The sequence below is a fragment of the Eumetopias jubatus genome, unplaced genomic scaffold (assembly GCF_037043125.1).
Source record: "Eumetopias jubatus isolate StellerSeaLion01/CBP00866 unplaced genomic scaffold, mEumJub1_p1.0 scaffold_12, whole genome shotgun sequence".
Taxonomy (NCBI): Eukaryota; Metazoa; Chordata; class Mammalia; order Carnivora; family Otariidae; genus Eumetopias; species Eumetopias jubatus.
The window spans coordinates 103,725,141-103,742,919 of NW_028274818.1; the positions used below are offsets into that span (position 1 = coordinate 103,725,141).

At 53.2% G+C, this 17,779-nt stretch overlaps 2 protein-coding genes across 4 annotated transcripts; both read right to left on the reverse strand.

Moving 5' to 3' along the window:
- Nucleotides 1-16: 16 nt before the first annotated feature.
- Nucleotides 17-13,039, reverse strand: SRRT (serrate, RNA effector molecule). Of its 2 annotated transcripts, none has more exons than XM_028110294.2 (20): nucleotides 12,723-13,039; nucleotides 12,318-12,457; nucleotides 7,492-7,620; nucleotides 7,091-7,237; nucleotides 6,641-6,829; nucleotides 4,584-4,753; nucleotides 4,274-4,458; nucleotides 3,968-4,066; nucleotides 3,766-3,883; nucleotides 3,470-3,627; nucleotides 3,061-3,122; nucleotides 2,870-2,948; nucleotides 2,428-2,616; nucleotides 1,929-2,102; nucleotides 1,682-1,835; nucleotides 1,183-1,376; nucleotides 861-1,017; nucleotides 555-644; nucleotides 311-437; nucleotides 17-210 (listed from the first exon to the last, which is right to left on the reverse strand). In XM_028110294.2, exons 2-20 carry the CDS (start codon nucleotides 12,437-12,439, stop codon nucleotides 135-137), a joined length of 2,619 nt encoding a protein of 872 aa, XP_027966095.1. In that variant the 5' UTR covers nucleotides 12,440-12,457; nucleotides 12,723-13,039; the 3' UTR covers nucleotides 17-134. The 2 variants fall into 2 exon arrangements, with proteins under 2 accessions (XP_027966095.1, XP_027966094.1); XM_028110293.2 differs by having other exon boundaries at nucleotides 555-656.
- An 876-nt stretch (nucleotides 13,040-13,915) lies between these two features.
- Nucleotides 13,916-17,765, reverse strand: TRIP6 (thyroid hormone receptor interactor 6). 2 transcript variants are annotated; one of them, XM_028110297.2, is made up of 9 exons: nucleotides 17,295-17,765; nucleotides 16,914-17,041; nucleotides 16,704-16,829; nucleotides 16,025-16,312; nucleotides 15,628-15,721; nucleotides 15,345-15,514; nucleotides 14,693-14,871; nucleotides 14,299-14,419; nucleotides 13,916-14,187 (listed from the first exon to the last, which is right to left on the reverse strand). In XM_028110297.2, exons 1-9 carry the CDS (start codon nucleotides 17,401-17,403, stop codon nucleotides 14,056-14,058), a joined length of 1,347 nt encoding a protein of 448 aa, XP_027966098.1. In that variant the 5' UTR covers nucleotides 17,404-17,765; the 3' UTR covers nucleotides 13,916-14,055. The 2 variants fall into 2 exon arrangements, with proteins under 2 accessions (XP_027966098.1, XP_027966097.1); XM_028110296.2 differs by having other exon boundaries at nucleotides 16,025-16,402.
- Between the last annotated feature and the right edge of the window lie 14 nt (nucleotides 17,766-17,779).

Consider the following 17,779-nt stretch of genomic DNA (forward strand, 5'->3'; position numbering starts at 1 on the left):
GGTACATGATAATCAATCACTATGGAAGTGCTTTTATTGGCAGTAGGGTTAAACGTACAAAAAAACAATTCTCAGCTGGCTGGGACGAGGCAGTCAATTATAGACCATACCAGGAGTGAGGAAAAGTAGATGGCTCAGAAGAAGTCCACATCATCTGGAGCATCCAGGTCACGGTATTCCACAATGGCCCGTGGGTCTCCTCGGACCATCCTGTGAGAGATGGAAGATCCGGTAAGATGGGAAGACAGCTGAGGGTCCCTGAAAGGGAGCTTGAAAACAGCAAGCTTGGGAAGTCTCAGCTCATTCTCACCTGTTCCGAGGCTTCCCAGGATAACCTCCTTGGCCTCGGAAGGCATCATAGTTCCCTCGGCCAGCACCATAGGGGGCATGAGGGTATGGAGGCCCTCCCGTGGGGACTGCAGGGCGGACAGCACCAGCTACACAAGAGATCAGTGCTCAGTTGAAAACCTGTGACCTCAACTACACCTTGGTTAAGCTTCCTTTCTCCCAGCCCTCACAGCCACTAAACCCTTTCAAGCTCCCCCTATACTTACCTCCATAACCCAAGATGGGGGGCCGGGGCTGACCATAGGGCATCAGGCCCTGGGGAGTCTGGTGCGGGTAGGGGAGTCCCGGGGTCAGGCCTGGGGGGAGTACAACATGGACAGGAACATGAATTACTGCGGGGAGGGGGGGCGGGGGAGGGGAGGACGACAGGATGGGGAATGACACTGGCTTTTAGGAGTACTGCCTGAGAGTGGGATAGAAAGTTTTCAGAGGATGACAGGAGGAGAGAACCAGGAATCCCTGAATAGTCAAGGGAGAGGGAATGTGCCAGACTCTCTCAGATCGTATCTTACTCTGGGCAGGGCCAGGTGGCTGAGCTGGCTTGATCTCTGGCAGAGCTGGGCGCTTGGCATCTGTGAGAAAGTTGTTAAAAAATGCCACCTCCTTCTTCACTTCCTCAATCTTCTCTGCATGCTTGTTGAAGATATGTTTGCGTACAAACTCAGGGCCCTGGGTAAAGAAAGAGAGGGTCAGAACACAGCAAGCAATGTGGAAGGATAATCAACCTCCCCGCCCACCAATTCCAGAGCCAATTCCTCCCCAGGCCGGAGGAGGCTTCCTGGATCAACCCCCTCGGCCCACAGTTCTAACACACAACTCTCTAACATCCCAGACCTTGAATTTCTTGCCACTGAGAGGGCATAGCCACTTATCCTTGCCCAGTTCCTGGGTGTTAGAGGTGACAAACTTTTCCACTTCCTGCTCAGGGTCTTTGCGACCCATCTTCTGAGCCTCTTCCTCGGAAAGAGATTCCCGTACACTCAGCAGCGGAGTCAGCTTCTCCTCAAATGTCTTCTGCCACTCTAGCACTGTGGTTTGGGAACAGACAGCGGGCTGAAGAAGGGAGCCAGAAGCAAGGAATAAAAAGGAAGGGATAAGGGCGCCTGGCTGGCTCAGTCAGAGCATGTGACTCTTGATCTCAGGGTCCTGATTCTGAGCCCTACGTTGGGCATAAAGATTATTTAAAAATAAAATATTTAAAGAAAAAAAGAAAAAGGAGAGGGTAACAGAAAGTGTGGGAAGGCACTGCTACCAGAACAGATCTAAGACCAGAGGCAGCTGAGGAGAAAGGGAAACCAAAGGGGAATCGGGAGTGGGGAAGCTGGGAGCCCACCTTCTCCATGACTGATGCGGTTGGGTGGCATGGGCCCCCGAACATGGATAATGCCACAGCGGTTGGGCATTTCATCCTCATTGGGGTACTCGCAAGTGTTATAATAATCCAGGGAATGCACAATGCGCAAATAGAGGAGGAGTTTGTCCAAAACCTGAGGGAAATGAAAATCTTTTGAGTTCACCATACTTTTCTTGCCCCTTTGCTGCCCCAAGCTAGGACCTTGTCCGCCTGCCCTTGCTGGCACCTTGATCAGTTTTTCATCCCGCTCCACGTTGATCTCTGCAGGGTTCCCTTCCTTAGGGGGCTCCTCAGGGGGAGCGCCCCCACTGCTCCCCAGCAGCTCCTCCTCCTCTGCACTCACTTCCTCAATCAGATAGTCAGTGATATTCTTCAAGATTGGATTCTGGGAGGGCAGACTCTGGTAGGGAGGAAAAAGAAGGGCAAGTGAGATGACAAGAGAAAACTCTGAGGTAGGTAGTCCCGGAAGCTCCTCATCTGAAGCAGAAAGGAATCCAGGGTTCACTTGGCCTGTTACCACTGCTTCACTCTTTGTCTTTTTCTTATTCTATCCTAGCCAATACATCATCACTAATGCCAGTCTATTCTATCGGAAAAGCTGGAGGTGCTGCCCAGATAGAGAGGATAGGAACAAGGGGTCAATGCTACAGACAAGACCAGAGGTGCCCACAGCAGTCGACATGGTATCGGCTGCTTTTGGAAAAGTTCCACAGGGAGTCACTGACTGTTGGCAGAGGCGGTGTCCCAGGCTCAGAGGCCCAGAGCTGGGTCCTGTCATCCAGCGTATGGATCAGCTTGGCGGCCAGCTTGATGTCATTGCGCACTATCTGCTTGTGCTGGGTAATGCCATTGATGTTGCGGACTCGGCGGGTCAGGTCTCTGTTCACACCAGGGCTCAGCTCACACTCCCGGAGCTAGAGGGAACGAACACAAAGCTCACCAACACTTGCCCAAGCAGCAGCAGCTCCAGGGACTGGCCTTACTGACAGGACCAGCAACTGGACCGTGAGCTCCCTGAGAACAGGGATCAGGAGGGTCTTATTATGGACCCCGGTATATACTTAATGTGAGCAGACCGAATGGATGGATAAGGGGCAGAACAAGTGAGTCAAAAGAACAAAGGAATCCGGTTTTGTGTAGCACAGAGAGCCCACTCCCAGCACTTACCCGGATATTCTGCAGGTTCCAACAGATCTCTTTGATGTTAACACTGCGGTCAAAGGTCACCCAGCCACGACGGAAAAACCTACAGAAGAAAAGATCAGCATAACCCTGGGGTGGAAGGGATACCGGCCATTTGCCTCCCCCTGTACCATATCTCCAGGGTTTCCAGGGTCACTCTTCTCTCCATTCCTCACCTCCTCTCAGGCTGGGGCTCTGACAGTGCCACACGCATGAAGCCTGGGTATCTTTTACAAAGCTGGAAAAACAAGAACAGAAACCCCACTGAGCAATTCAACGTTTCACTTCTTCCTCCAATCCCCATGTCCTCAGAACCCTAGGAACTGCCTTTGAATCTTTACTCAAGTAAGGAAAAACCAATAAAGGGCGTAAGAATAAGAGCACTTAAAAGCAAATGGTGCGACTGGAGCCAGCCCACAAAAGGCATGGGCCCATGGGAAGGGGTTTCCCTGTTCGAGAAGGAGGAGTATATGTTAGAAGCAGAGTCACATTATCCCCTCCCCGCCTCACCAGCTCCCCCTCCCTGCCACCAAAGATGGAGCCTGGGTGCCATTCCTGCCCCCAACACCACTTTCCCCCACTCACAGAAATGATCTCTGCCCGAGAGATGTTGGGTGCAATGTTGCGCATGAAGAGGGAGCAAGTCTTATGGAGGGGCCGAGGTTTACATTCCAACCCAGGAGTGTCCTTAGGCTTCTCCCTTTCTTCTTCTTTGGGCTTCTCCTTTTCCTTGAGTGCCTCTTCTATGCAGAAAGTGGTCGGAGTTCGTGATTTTTTATTGTTGATTTTGGAGGGGAAGACAGAGAAGCAGTCACACTCCCACCTCCCCTACCCCTATTCAGTGGGAAGAGAATGGACTAGAAGCAGAAAATAAAACCTACCAGCCTCCTCCTTCTCTTCCTCAGCTTGGCCGCTCTCCGACTCCGATTCCGACTCGGACACACTGCCTTCGTCAAAGCTGTCATCACCACTGTGCTTTCTATTCCGCTTCTTGCTACTCTGTGAGAGCCACAGCAAGAGGAAGTGAGTCAGATAAGCAGGCCACTGGACTGGACACTGATCCCCTGGCAAGAGATACCCTACCTTTTTGGCATCTTTCTCAGAGTCGTCTTTCTTCTCTTCCTTGTCCCCATCGCCCTCAGACTTCTTAGTTTTGTCATCGTTAGAACTGTCGTTTTCGGCCTGCAGGCACAGATGATCCCCTTCAACCTTTATCAGAGGGCCCGGCCCCTCCCTGGCCCCCCACCTCTCCTGGACCCAGCACACAACCCTCCAGCCCCGCCCTGACCACTGAAGCTGCTCCCTCCTCCTCCCCAGGGGCTCACAGGCAGCAGCCAGCGGGCAGCACCGCCCCCACCACCGCCACGCCGCCAAGCCCAACACTCTGACCTGTTTGCCATCTTCTTTCTTGTCATCCTTATCATTGGCCTTGCGCTCCCCATCCCCCAGGCCTGGTCCAGCCCGGCCCTCGTCTTTCTTGCTGGGTTCCCCAGGCTTTCCGGCCTGCTCCTCCTCCTCCTCCTGCTCCAGGATGCGCAGATCGTTCTCTGTCCCTCCTTCCATCTTAATCACAGCTACCAACAGACGGGACAGAGGTCACAATGGCCCTGGCCTTCAACTTCTGGCTTATCAACTGACATCTATTTCCCAACCAAGACCTTGGTCACCAGACACCCTCTTCCCCTCCCAAACCACACACCTGCATCCAGCATCTTGACGATGGCATCAGCTTTGTCTATGTCCAGGAGAAGATTATCAAACCAGCCACTCTCCATGAGGGACAGGAATACCCTCAGTCGGTTTTGCAGGGCCCCCCGGGCCTCCTGCCGCCGCTTCCCCACCTCATCTGGGTGGTACTTAGACCGAAACCTGGGAAGGAAGTGGGGAGGGAAGAGACAAAATAGTCACTGGACGCCAGGGCCGGGACATGGGGAGGGGCCCAGGCAAGTCCTCTCACACCCACAATAAACCATGAAAGCAGAAAGACTGGGGAGAGGGGTGCACCAGAACCACCCAATACCCCCAAAAGGAACCAGAGGTTATGCTCTGAGAAGATCTGGGGGAAAGCCAGGAACTAAGAGCTCTGGATTTGGGAAAAGCAATGACTACAGGGGGAGGCCAGGGTTAGAGAGGCAGCATGATGGCCCTGAGTCTCTGGGAAACACTAACTTAAAAAAGTGTAGTTTCCCAAAGCTTCCAAGAGGAAGGCTAAGGAAATAGCAGGCCCCAAAGAACCTCCCTCTCCTTGCCAACCCCGAACTAGTCATTAAAAGGACTGTTCCCACCAACTCCCTCCATCCCTAGGTGGAAGACAGAGGGAAACCTGAAATGCACCAGATAGGAAAAGCCAAAAAAGGCAGAAAAGCTTTCTCCCCACTTGGGAAGAAAAGCAGATGGTGGAGGGACAGGGAAAGACCAAAGGGAGAAAGTGAAGTGCCCTTATAACCTCAGGTACTGCCCACAGGGAGAGGGAGAGAGAGAGAGAGAGAGAGAGAGAGAGAGAGAGAGAGAGAGAGAGAGAGAGAGGAGAAGGGGTGGAGGATTAGGGTGGGGTGGAGCATGGAAAGGAAACATTTAAAATAGGACCTTGGTGGGGGGGGGGGGGGAACAGAAGAAATAAGGTGTATGAGAAAAGCAGAAAGGGAAAGTGTGAGAAAGTCCCAGAAATCGAAAACAAAGGGAATAACTAAAGACCAGAGAAACTGGGGGAAAAAAAAAAACCAAACAGAGCAAACAAGTGGTTAGGCAAGGAGCAAGGACAGGGACCGAGAATGAAAAGTACATGAGAGAATGAGACCAAGACACGGATAAAGAAGGAAGAAACGACGACAGACAAAACAGAACCACAAGTTGAGCGTGAGAGGAAAGGAAAGCCGCAGGCATCACCTCCAGGATCTTTACCTTGGCCGCTTGGTCAAACAGAGCTCAAGATTTAACTAGCCGCGCCCAGGGCCCATGCTGGCAGGTGGGCCACCGGCTGGCTCCTGGCTGGGGCGTCCCGGCCCAGATGCCCCACCCCCGCGGGACTCCGCGGTGGGGGCCCTGACTGACTAGCTGCCTGAGCAATCACATTCAGCTAAACCGCTGCATTGTGCACAGCGGTGCCCTGCCTGTCTGCCTGGCCGGGGCAGCGCAGCTCAGCCCAGGGGGCTCATGTATGGGCTGGGTATGGTGGGGGTGGAGGTGGGTTTGCTCCGAGCTCCGTCGATGAGCGGGTGTAGTTCCCAGTTCTGGCTCTTTTCAGGGAGGAGGAGCAGAAAGAGGATGAGGAGGAGGAGGAGCAGGAAGGGGGGAAAAGATGGTTGATTAAAATTAAAACATCCACAAAAGGAAAAAAATTAAAATTCTTTTTCTGTCAAACGACCCTGAGATCTTTTTCTTGTCTGGATTCACTCGTTGCTTTTGGGAGAACACCACAGCCACACAGGGTCCCGGCGATCAGGGACGACAATGACCCAATACCAGCAAGTGGGAAGCAGTCTGTCTGCTGCCCCAAGGGAACAGGTGGCTCTGGCCAGCTGCCTGGAGGTGTCCCACTCACTGAGGACAGAGGGGAAGCGAGGTGGGGTGGGAGGCCGTGGCAGACGCTGAAGTGAGGAGGAGAACCCATCAGCCAATGCTGTTGTGCTTCCCATCCCCCACCCCCAGGAAGTTCTGGATCGGGGAAAACGGGAAGAGGACAGGGCTGCAGGCTCCACTGGCGGGGCCAGGGGAAACATGCTAGGGAACAGAGAGCAGGGAAACAGGGGCACTCACCACTCCTCATCTTTATGAGCCAAAAAGAAATCTTGCATCTGCTGCCTTCGAAAATCCAGCTTATAGTCATTATAGCGCTTCACAGCCTCTGTCTCATCCACAGAGTCATCCAATGACAGGAGAAACTCCTTGAAGGTTTTCATCACCGGTGGCGGCACACCCAAGTCAATCTCTGCGATGCTGCCCAGCCTGGGGGGGGCCCGGTCAGGAAGTCTTGGTTGTGGGGGGAAGAGGGTGGGGGGGATGGGGGGGGCCAAGGTAGCCAGCTGCCCCCTTCCTTTGCCCACCATGGACACCACCCCAGGCACCAACTGCTACCAACCCCCACAGGCACTCCTCTCTGTACCTAACCCACTTCCTGACTCCAGCCACGGTCTTTGGCAACCCCAATCCATCCCCCAAACCTAACAGCTCCCTTTCCCCAAGAACCCCAGAACCCCAGGTCTTTACCTGGCCTGGATAGGCAGAACATGGTGCTGCATGATGTGGACGTCTGGGTGGCCCCAGGGCTGAGGGGGGCCATAAGTAGGGCCCCCACCCCCCCCAGCATAGGGCATCTCATAGCCACTGTGGTATGGGTCAGAGCTGTGCTCATCCCTGAGGGTGGGGGACACAAAAGTCAGACAGAGAAGAGAATCATGTCTCCAGAGGACGAAGGAGGATGGGACAGAGGAAGGGGCATATGGAATGTGGTCTCTCACCCAAGGGTTTAAGGGGATAAAAAAAAGATGGGTTTATAACAAGTCTGAGAAAAGGAAGTGACAAAGTCCTCAGCAAAAATGAAGAACACAGCCGAGGCCAGGTGGAATTGAGGCTAAGGAGAGAAGCCAGAGAAACTGTTGCCACCTCACCAGTCTCGCCTCATGCGCTTCTGTGGGGGGCTGAGCTCGTGGCGGGGAGGAGAGAAGCGCTCTCGCCGATTCCGGTCATAGTCCCGATATTCACCCCGACTGCGGCGCTCCCGGCCACGGTCCCACTCTCTGGCGATAAGAATGAGTAACAGTAATGGGACACAGCCGGGCATGCTCCTAGACAGGTCCTTCCTATCCTGAGACACCAGACTAAAAGCCTACAATTATAAAATTATTCTCTAAACAGAAAAAGACTTTGCCTACTGCCATCACTTCAGCCATCACCCTCAAGCAGATGGCTCTCCAACTGTTCCTCCAGACCAGCATTAACAATCCCCGACTAGATGGCCATGGCCACCTCAAATGTGACATGTCAGAACTGAGCTGTTATTTCTACCACTTCAAGACCATGCTTGCTTCCCTCCTCCTGTTTCCCCGAGAGCGGGGATATCAACCATCAGCAGGTATCCAACTTATCAAGGGTCACCCTCACTGCTCACTCGAGCTACTGGCTTGCTAATCCTCTGCCTCAGAGCCTATCAAAGCTGCCTCTTCCTTGCCCCTGTCCATGTGCCCTGACCCTGATCATTTCCCCGTAACTGCAGCATCCGGTGTACCGATCTCTGGTCCCGCCCACTTCTCTCCTGTCAAAGTGATCTTTCTCAAACACAAATGCGACCATGCCATGCCCTTCCTTACTAAATACCAGTACACAACACTGTTCAAAACCTTGGTTCCTGCTGTCATTCCAGTCTCTCCACCAGTTACCAGCCACCTCCATCCCAACCTTAACCAAGTAACAACATCCTTTGCTCTATCTAGCCCAGTGGTTTTCAAACTTTCGGTCTTGGGACCGCCACCCCCACCTCACACTCTAAAATTACTGCAGGGCGCCTCGGTGGCTCAGTTAAGCATCTGCCTTCAGCTCAGGTCATGATCCCAGGGTGCTGGGATCTGGCTCCCTGTTCAGTGGGGAGTCTGCTTCTTCCTCTGTGTCCCACCCCCCTCCCCGCTCATTCGCAAACATGCAAGTGCGTATGCTCTCTCTCAAATAAGATCTTCAAAATAAGTGAATTTTTTAAAAAATAAAATTATAGCAGATTAAAGAGTTTTTGCTTATGTGGATGACATCAATACTTACTATACTCAAAACAGAAACAATATCTATTAATTTTGATACATAAACATAACTTGCATTTTTATGAAAAATAGCTATTTTTGGGCACCTGGGTGGCTCAGTTGGCTCAGCGACTGCCTTTGGCTCAGGTCATGATCCCGGAGTCCCAAGATCAAGTCCCCGCATCAGGCTCCCTGCTCAGCCGGGAGTCTGCTTCTCCCTCTGACCCTGCCCCCTTTCATTCTCTCTCTCAAATAAATAAATAAAATCTTTAAAAAAAAAAAAATAGCTATTTTCAAAAAAAAAATCTTTAATGAGAAAAGTGTCATTGGGGTGCCTGGGTGGCTCAGTTGGTTAAGCGTCTGCCTTCGGTTCAGGTCATGATCTCAGGGTCCTGGGATCAAGCCCCACATCAGGCTCCCTGCTCAGTGGGGAAACCTGCTTCTCCCTCTGCCTGCCACTCCCCCTGCTTGTGCGCATGCTCTGTCTCTGACAAATAAATAAATAAAATCTTAAAAAAAAAAAGAAAAGTAAAAAAAAAAAGTGCCTTTATTTTTGCATGTAACAAATCTTTTTTTTTTTTTAAGATTTTTATTTATTTGACAGAGAGAGACACAGGGAGAGAGAGAACACAAGCAAGGAGAGTGGGAGAGGGAGAAGCAGGCTTTCCGCTGAGCAGGGAGCCCGATGTGGGGCTTGATCCCAGGACCCTGGGATCATGACCCAAGCCAAAGACTTGGTCTAACGACTGCACCACCTAGGTGCCCCTAACAAATCTTTTCAAGGCCTGGCTAATCCAGACAGCTAGAGTCTCATATTTATTTATTTTTTACTTTTATTTTTTTGAGAGACAGAGTGCACACGAGGTGTGGGGGGGCGGAACGAGCAGAGAGAGGGAGAAGCAGACTCCCAACTGAGCAGGGAGCCTGGCAGGGCCAGATCCCAGCACCCTGGGATCATGACCTGAGATGAAGACAGACACTTAACTGACTGAGCCACCCAGGCACCGCCTCATATTTACTGCTACATTCAATCTGTTGTATATGTTGTTTGGTTGAAAAATATGAAGAAAATCTAGCCTCACAGATACGTAGTTGGAAAAAGAAATACTTTAATAAGTAGTCTTTTCAGGTAACTGGGGATATTCTTTGATACTACCCAAAACCTGACAAGAGAGAGTGTCTTAAAGCTAAGTTGCAGCATTGAATCTGAAACCATATTAATGAACATTTTATACTCTGCTACATTTAAATCCATTGTTCTACCTCAATCTGAGTGGATCTTGACATATCTCATTATACAATATCAAAATATCACATTCATTAGCATCACTACCTATCTCGTCAGAGAAATCTTAAATGGGAAACTGTCAAACTCACACTAGTAGTACAAGTTTTCCAAAATTTTAGTTTTTACTGGAAAGTTCCACTTCCTCACTAGCAACAAAGCTAACAATTTTCCTTGATGTAATAGATTCTTAGTCTGTTTTCAAGACAGTATCAAATACCCAAGTAGGATTAACTACCGTTTGACAATCTTTCATTCAGGTAAAAATGGCATCCCACCAAAAAAACAAACAAACAAACAAAAAAAACAACCCTGTTAGCTCAACTCAAAATTCAATCCCACACTCTTAAGATAACCACTGTACTGGGGCGCCTGGGTGGCTCAGTCGGTTAAGTGACTGCCTTCGGCTCAGGTCATGATCCCAGGGTCCTGGGATCAAGCCCCGCATCGGGCTCCCTGCTTGGTGGGAAGCCTGTTTCTCCCTCTCCCACTCCCCCTGCTTGTGTTCCCTCTCTCGCTGTCTCTCTGTCAAATAAATAAATAAAATCTTAAAAAACAAAAAAAGATAACCACTGTACTCCTATATGCAATATAAGTGCTTTATGCATACTTCCCACTCATCATGCCTATTACAAAGATGTATAGACAAGAATCCAACTTAATAAAATTTAAAAAATTTTGCTGCTTCATTAAGGACATTAAGTGAAACTGGCTTTTTTTTTTTTTTTAAACTACTTGGTGCCACTGCCTTGATTTGCACTAAGACACCAGCAGTTTTCCCACCAATGCTATAGCACCAACAATGCAAACATCAATACAGTGAAAAGGACAATCCTACCTTAAAGTTGCTATAAAAATACTTCTAACACCACAGATCCCTAGATCCCTAGGGTGTGCGGACCACACTCTGAGAACCACTACTTTATTACTGTTTTTTTAGAGGAGGGGAGGGGCAGCGGGAGAGGGAGAGAGATTCTTAAGCAGGCTCCATGTCCAGCAAGGAGCCCAGTGCAGGACAGATCTCGACACCGTGAGATCATGACCTGAGCTGAAATCAATAGTCTGACGCTTAACCAACTGAGCCACCCAGGCACCCCTGACAACCACTACTTAAAAAAAAAACAAACTAGAATATGGGCTCTTTTCTACATACAATTTTATGTCCCCAAGTCCAAACTGTTGACTCCACCTGTGCCTCAGGAATTCCCATTCATCTTTCCAAGTCCTGCTATGTGTCACTTTCCTGTGCTTCTCTCCAACATTATCACCTCCACCACTACTACCCTACCTTAGATCTGCTCCTTCAACACTTCACCATCTTTATGATGATTTCTCATATATACTCACCCAAGGCCATTTTGTCCTCCACTCCAAGCCCCAGACTATAAATTACTTAATCACAGTAACTACTTCTTACCCATTTCCAGAATTCAGAACACCTTTGGTTTTCTTTTCTTACAAAACACTAACGGAAAAAAGCGCCATATGGTCTCCCCACTGAAGAAATACACTGACTACAGACTAATGGCTTTACTTAAGCTCATTTTTCAAAATAACACTGAATGCGGGCGCCTGGGTGGCTCAGTCGGTAAGCGCCTGCCTTCGGCTCAGGTCATGATCCCAGAGTCCTGGGACTGAGCCCCACATCGGGCTCCCTCCTCCGCGGGAAGCCTGCTTCTCCCTCTCCCACTCCCCCTGCTTATGTTCCCTCTTTCACCGTGTCTCTGTCAAATAAATAAAATCTTTAAAAAAAAAATAAAAAAATAACACTGAATGAATAAATGCTATTACAGTAAGTCACCTCAAACACCCTCCCATAATGTTTTGTGATGTCCTTTAGATTTAAAAAAATCATTTCTCTCGATTAGTTTATTGGAAACGACATATTTCTCTCAATGGAAACACCTTAATGATATTTAACTCAAGGACATCCCAAAATGCTAATGACTAGCTGAGTCAAACCTAATCAATTAACCTAACCCTCACTGTCCAAAGCACTCTTTCTGATTTTAGGGAAGACAACTACAAGAAATTTAACCATATTCTCTTTGGGAACAGGTCTGGTCTGACAAGCTCTCCAGTTGACTCAATTCTAAAACATTACTTTCTGTGAATCAAATTTTTCAGGAGTAACTTACAAACAATAAAACTCATGCATCTTAAGGTACGTGCATAAATATTACGTCTTCCTTCTCAAACTCTCTTAGGTCTATTGCTTTGACCATGTGGACATGTCAAAAATCGAGCCATAGCGGAAAAAAAATCTCTGGCCAACAGCGAATAGGTTTCCCGACCAGAAACGGTCAAGTATAAGCGACTTCCTGTGGTTCACCCTATAAAACTAATAAATAAAAGCAATGCAATGAGGGCGGAGTGCCACAGAATGAGGCAGGGGGACAAAAATGAGGAAAAGAAGTCTTACCGGTCATTCCAATCGTCCCCTCGACGTCTTTCATCTCTTTCCCGGGAACGGTCATAGTCGCTGCGCTCCCTTCTGAACTTGTCCCTGCGCCTTCGGTCATACTCGTCATCGCTGTCACCCATGGCGCGGTCTGAGGGGGCCTGGAGCCCGGACAGGGGTGGTCAGGGTGCAAAACAACGACGAGGGGAGGAAAGGCTCCAGAGCTGCCCCGGAGCAGCACGCCCGCCTCCCTCCGCAAAGGCCAGCCTTCCGCTGTCCCCGCCATCCTAAGCCCTCTCCCCGCGCAGGTGGACGGCTCCTACACTGTACGGGCCCCAGTGGGTCTCCCTGCCCATGGCCGCCGGCCGCCCGAACCCGCTCCCGCCCACCGCAGCCCCGGCTCTCCAGGCCCCGCCCCTCCCCCACCTGGGAGCGGTCGCGGTCGCGGCCGTTAGCCTCGCGCTCCGGCGGGCTAGTTTTCCGGGAGACCTGGGCCCGCCTCTTGCTTCGGGCGCGCGACGAGGACGACGCGGACGATGAGAAGGAGACGCGCGGCTCTAAGCGAGGGGGCCAAGGAGACGAAGAGAAAGTGGGACAGCCGGGAATGGGCGGTCGGCGCGCGCCCCTCGCGCTGCGCCTGCGTCACCGACGGAACGGGGCCCCGGCCACAAAGTACTCCCCCGCGGCCTTAACTGGAACTTAAAGCACAGAGACAGAGGCTGGGAGCCCCCGGGGATGATGGGAAGGGGCGGGAACCCGGAAGTCTCGCGCGCTTTCCGGGACGAGAACTGCACGGACGAGGGGAATTACGGGAGCCGAGGTGGACCGAGCCAGGCCTCGGGAGGGTGGTAGGGCCCTCTGGGCGCGAAGGAGAGTTTCGTCTGGCTGAGGTCGAAGGTCGCGGCCCCTCGGATGTGTCCGGGGCCTGAACCAGTTCGTGTCCAGTTGTTGACCCCCAACCACCCTGCTCGGGGAGCCTCCTGCCCTCATCCAGGGCTGTTTTCCCTTTCTGGCGCAGGGCACGGAGTTGGGGAATGCAGGCCTTTAGCAGGATAGAGCAACCATTTTAAAGTATCTCCCACCATTTTGTGCTGCACCAGAGAGCCAGGCTTTATTGCCGCCTCAGTATTTACCACCTGCAAACCCGTTACTGCTGTCCTTCAACAGAGGCGCCCCGTCTTGTAGGCGAAACCGGCAAATCTGTCTTATCCCCAACCAGTACTTGGTCGGGCTGTTACAGGTTGAGGTCTTGATCAACAGGCGGAGTATGGCTTGTGCCGGATTAAATGCACCACCACCCCGGAGATAACACCCAAGTCCTTGTTCAGGGAGTGGGGTGTGAAGGCTTAATAGGAAACGCTGCCTCCTTGAAGCATGCTGCAGCTTTACTCCAAGCACGGAGAGGAGGGGTGTCTTTACACCAAACTACGTTTGCAAGAGTATATAGTGGAGTTACAAAAAACTAGGTCTAAGAAGACCCAGCCAGGTTCTGATCTTGGTACTGCCATTTGGGAAGCATGCAATCTGAGATCACTTCTCCTACAAAAACGCAGACAGTCGCAACAGTTGTGCTTGCGTGAGGCTGCTGTGAGAATCAGATGAAACAATACACTTGAAAGTGTTTTTGTATACTCCTAAGGGGTTATTATTTCATGATTGGAGGAAGAGGAGACAGCATTTGGTGACAAAGTTGTAAAGGTGGCTGTCAGGGAGGGTAGCTGATGGGAAGGGGGAATGTAACAGGTGCTTCTGGGAAGACTCAGCAGTCGGTGGTGACGGTGGCAGAGAGCTCCTGGATGCGCCAGGCACTGCACGCCTTGCACAAGATGTGCCCATCCAGTGGGTAGCAGCCCTGACACTCGCCCTCAGAGGAGAGCAGCAGCCCACACTCCTGTTAAGACGGAAGCAACAAATTTCTATCAGGCCCGGAGCCCTGGGTTCTACCATACCCAGCACCCCAGACCCCAAGAACCTCCCCTTCCCCTTGCCCAGGCCCCCTGACCTCGCACTTATAACAGCCAATGTGAAAACTGCGATCCAGAGCAACGATTCGTACAGTCTCCTCCTGACCTGGCTCAGGCATGATGGCCCCACCGCACACTGAGCATCGTGGGGCAAACTTCCTGGGGGGGGGGCGGGCAGAAGGGAACCAAGGAGGTTGTCAAACCCGAGTTGGAGGAGACTAACAATGGAGCCCAGAGAAGGTGAGATATTCGAGGGAACAGGAGAGGCCAGAGGTATGGTCTTGGATCTTAGAAGGGAGAGTGATGGGTAACAAGAAAGAGACAAAGCCAGGGGTGGGAAACTGGAGAGGTTGGTACTGGGGTATGAAGGAGAAATGAGGAAATTGGGGAGGGTCAGACATCCTGAGACAAAGATGGGAGACTCGGCCCGACCTGTGGAAGTCCTCGATGCAGTGGATCTGGCTGGTGGCATCCACTGTGAAAGGGATGCCATCGAGGCCACGGTGACACACCACACAGGTGAAGCAGCTAGGATGGTAGGCCTTCCCCATAGCCCGCAGGATCCGGTCCAGGATGGGTTGGGAGCACGTGGAGCACTTCTCCAGAGTGGCCTATTAGAAAGGAGGGTGGGAAGTTCAGGGCTCAAGCAGCCCAGGCCAGGCAGGCACCCTGCTGGCCCACCCATCTGTTTTTGTAGCTCCCTGCAAGGGATTCAGTGAAAAGTGGCCTTGAACAGATCTGAGTATGAGTCCCAGCACCGCAGCTTCCTAGGGAAGTGATTTAGTGTCTGAGCTTCGGTTTCCTTCAGTAGGAATAGCTGCTTCACAGGGGTGGCAGTGTGGGAATTTAACATATATCCCCTTAACTCTGAAATAAACATCTCACGTTTGTAAGGGACTATTGTCCTTTCCCTCTGGCAGCCGGTCATTTAGCTACTTTCCTCCCTTCCTTCCTTTCAGTTTAGTCCCCCGGCGTAGAGCTCCGTTCCTCTTTGGGGCTTGGACATCTAGTCCCCACCTCAGCTGGAAGCCCCCTGCCTCCAGCTGCTGATTCCAGCACCCCCCCCCCAAGCACGTCCACTCACCACGTAACAGCTCTCACAGTACGCTCTCCTCTCCACGGCATAGAAATGCTGGCCCCGAAGCTGGGCCCGGCATGTAGAGCACACAAAGCATCCAACGTGAAAGACGCGGTCCAGGGCCACAACGCCAGCCCCGTCCCCAACCACGTCTTCTCCGCAGCCCCCACAGCGCCCTGGGGACGGATGGACAGGGTCAATCGGCGCAGATCAGGAGGACGGAGTCGCGGTCCCACTGACTCTCCAGTCCCCTGTCCCTGCCACCTCTTCCCACCTCAGGTCAGCTCACCGAAGTACTCCCCGGTGGGAGGGTGGTTCATGTCGTGCACCAGCTTCTTGGTCAGCCTCTCCAGCTCCTCCTCAGGAGGCTGGCTCAGGGGAACCTGTGAGGGTGGAATCAGGGGGTCGGTCCTACCTCTAGCTGCCTGTGCTGTCAAACTTCCTGAAGGGGACCAGGCAGTTCCACCTGGAAAGCTTGATTGAGGAGGTCTCAGCCCAGGGCCCAGGGGCGCACCGCCAGGAGCCCATACAGCTCCAACACCTCCCTCTTGTATCTCCTGACACATCCCTGGGGGAATCCAGAGCTCCAACACCCCAGGCCTCTGACAACCAGGACACTGAACACCACCCCTGCCCCACCCAATCAGTGTCTGTGAGGACCCCCAAATCCCAGTACCTGGGCTTACCTGGGGCCCGTACCCGCGTTCTCTTCCTCCTCCTGCAGCCTCCTCTTTACCCCCTGGCCCTGGCTCACGGTGGCTCCTATAGCCAGCCCCCCAGACGTCACCTCGGCCTGGGAGAGGGAAGTGGGCGCCCGGGAGGGCCCCGGAGGCCTGAGAGGCCCCCCGCCTGGGAGGGCCGCAGCCTCTCACTGGTTGTGCCACTTTCACTTGCACAGGGAAGGCAGGGCCAGCAGGGGTGCTGGCTGTAGCATAGGAGGCCGGAGTGGGGCCCCCATAGGGGGATGCTGAGAGCTGTTGGGGAGGAATAGGAACACCCCCTCCATTCGGCTTCAGGGAGCCTGAGCCCGTGCGGTAGGCATGGGGCTGAGGGGGCTCATAAGCCTGGGGAGAAACACAGATCAGGAGTGAGCAGGCCCATTCCAGGACACACACCTGTGGGAACCCCCCGTGTGTGTGACCCCAAAGTAAGCGCTGGTCTTTGACAAGGGCTCACACTCAAGAGGCTGACAACCTAGTAAGCTCTGGTGGTCCAGCTTCTTCCATGCTCCTGTGTGTGTCACTCCCACTGGGGGTGGGGGTGGGGGGCCTAGGTTGAGAATCTAGAGAGGGACCAGGCTGGGGAGTAGGGAGGAGAGCAGGAGATAAGGAGCGGGGGCGGGGGGGGGTGGGGGGACGGCGTCACCTGCCGGTCCGACCGCCGTGGGGCATGCCCACGACCTCCATCCAGCTCAGCCAGCATGCTGGTCAGTGAGTCTATCTCAGCATCCAGGCTCCCTGGACGCAAGGCCCCCCTATCTGGGGGGAGCCCCTGGGGATGAAGCAAAAGCAGGGAGAATTCAAATCACTTGCCCCGGGTGCCCCCACCTCCCACCCCCCCAATTCCAGTTCTTACCTGTGAGCGCTGGGGTGCTCCATGGCACCCCACCCAGGCGAGCCCCCGATCATCCGGTCCCCCGGGGGCCTGGTAACACTGCTCAGATGGGAGGGGGCAAAAATTGACCCTGGGGTGGGGCTGAAGTGCTGAGGTGAGGGAAGAGAGAGCCAAGGTGGGGATGGGGAAGGAGAGGAGGGTGGCACGTGTGGAGGCTGCCCTCTTGGGTCCCTCTTCTCCCCTCCCCCACACACCTGGGGTCCGAGAACAGAGCAGGAGGGGCAGGAAGCCAGAAGGGCTTCAGGGAAGGGGTGGCAGGGACAGGCGGGAGGCAGGAGCCAGAAGGCAGAGGTGAGCGCAGAATGGCCAGTGGCCTCCTTGGCGGCACTGGGGCTGCCTTACCTGCTCCGTGGGCTGGCGGCGGCCCCGGGGCGCCTCGAGGGAGTGCTCTCCCCTGAGGGGCTCTTGCAGGCTCCAGCTGCCTTGGGGGGAGCCAAGTGGGCCCCGACATGGCCTGGAACAGGGGTCTCCAGACAGCGGTCAGGCCCCGTGTAGCCCCAAGCCTGTAGTCTTGACCCCTTCTTCCGCCCCACACCTCGTTTGGAACTCCGGGAAAGAAACTTTTTCTGGCTTTTTTTTTTCCCCTTCCTCCCCAATTTTGGGGACAGCCACGCCCCCGGTGACGTCACCGCATTCCTGGGGGAGGGTCACGTGGCCCCCTAGGCCCTAAACCGCCGTCCCTCCCCCAGTCAGCCCCCTCCTACCGAGCAGGGAGTGCTTTCCACGGCCGCCTCCGTTTCTACCCGTCCCCCCAGACTGGCGCCCCAAGTCCTGCACATGGCCACCTCGCCGCTGGGACGCTCCAGCTCCGCTCCTTCCCACACTCC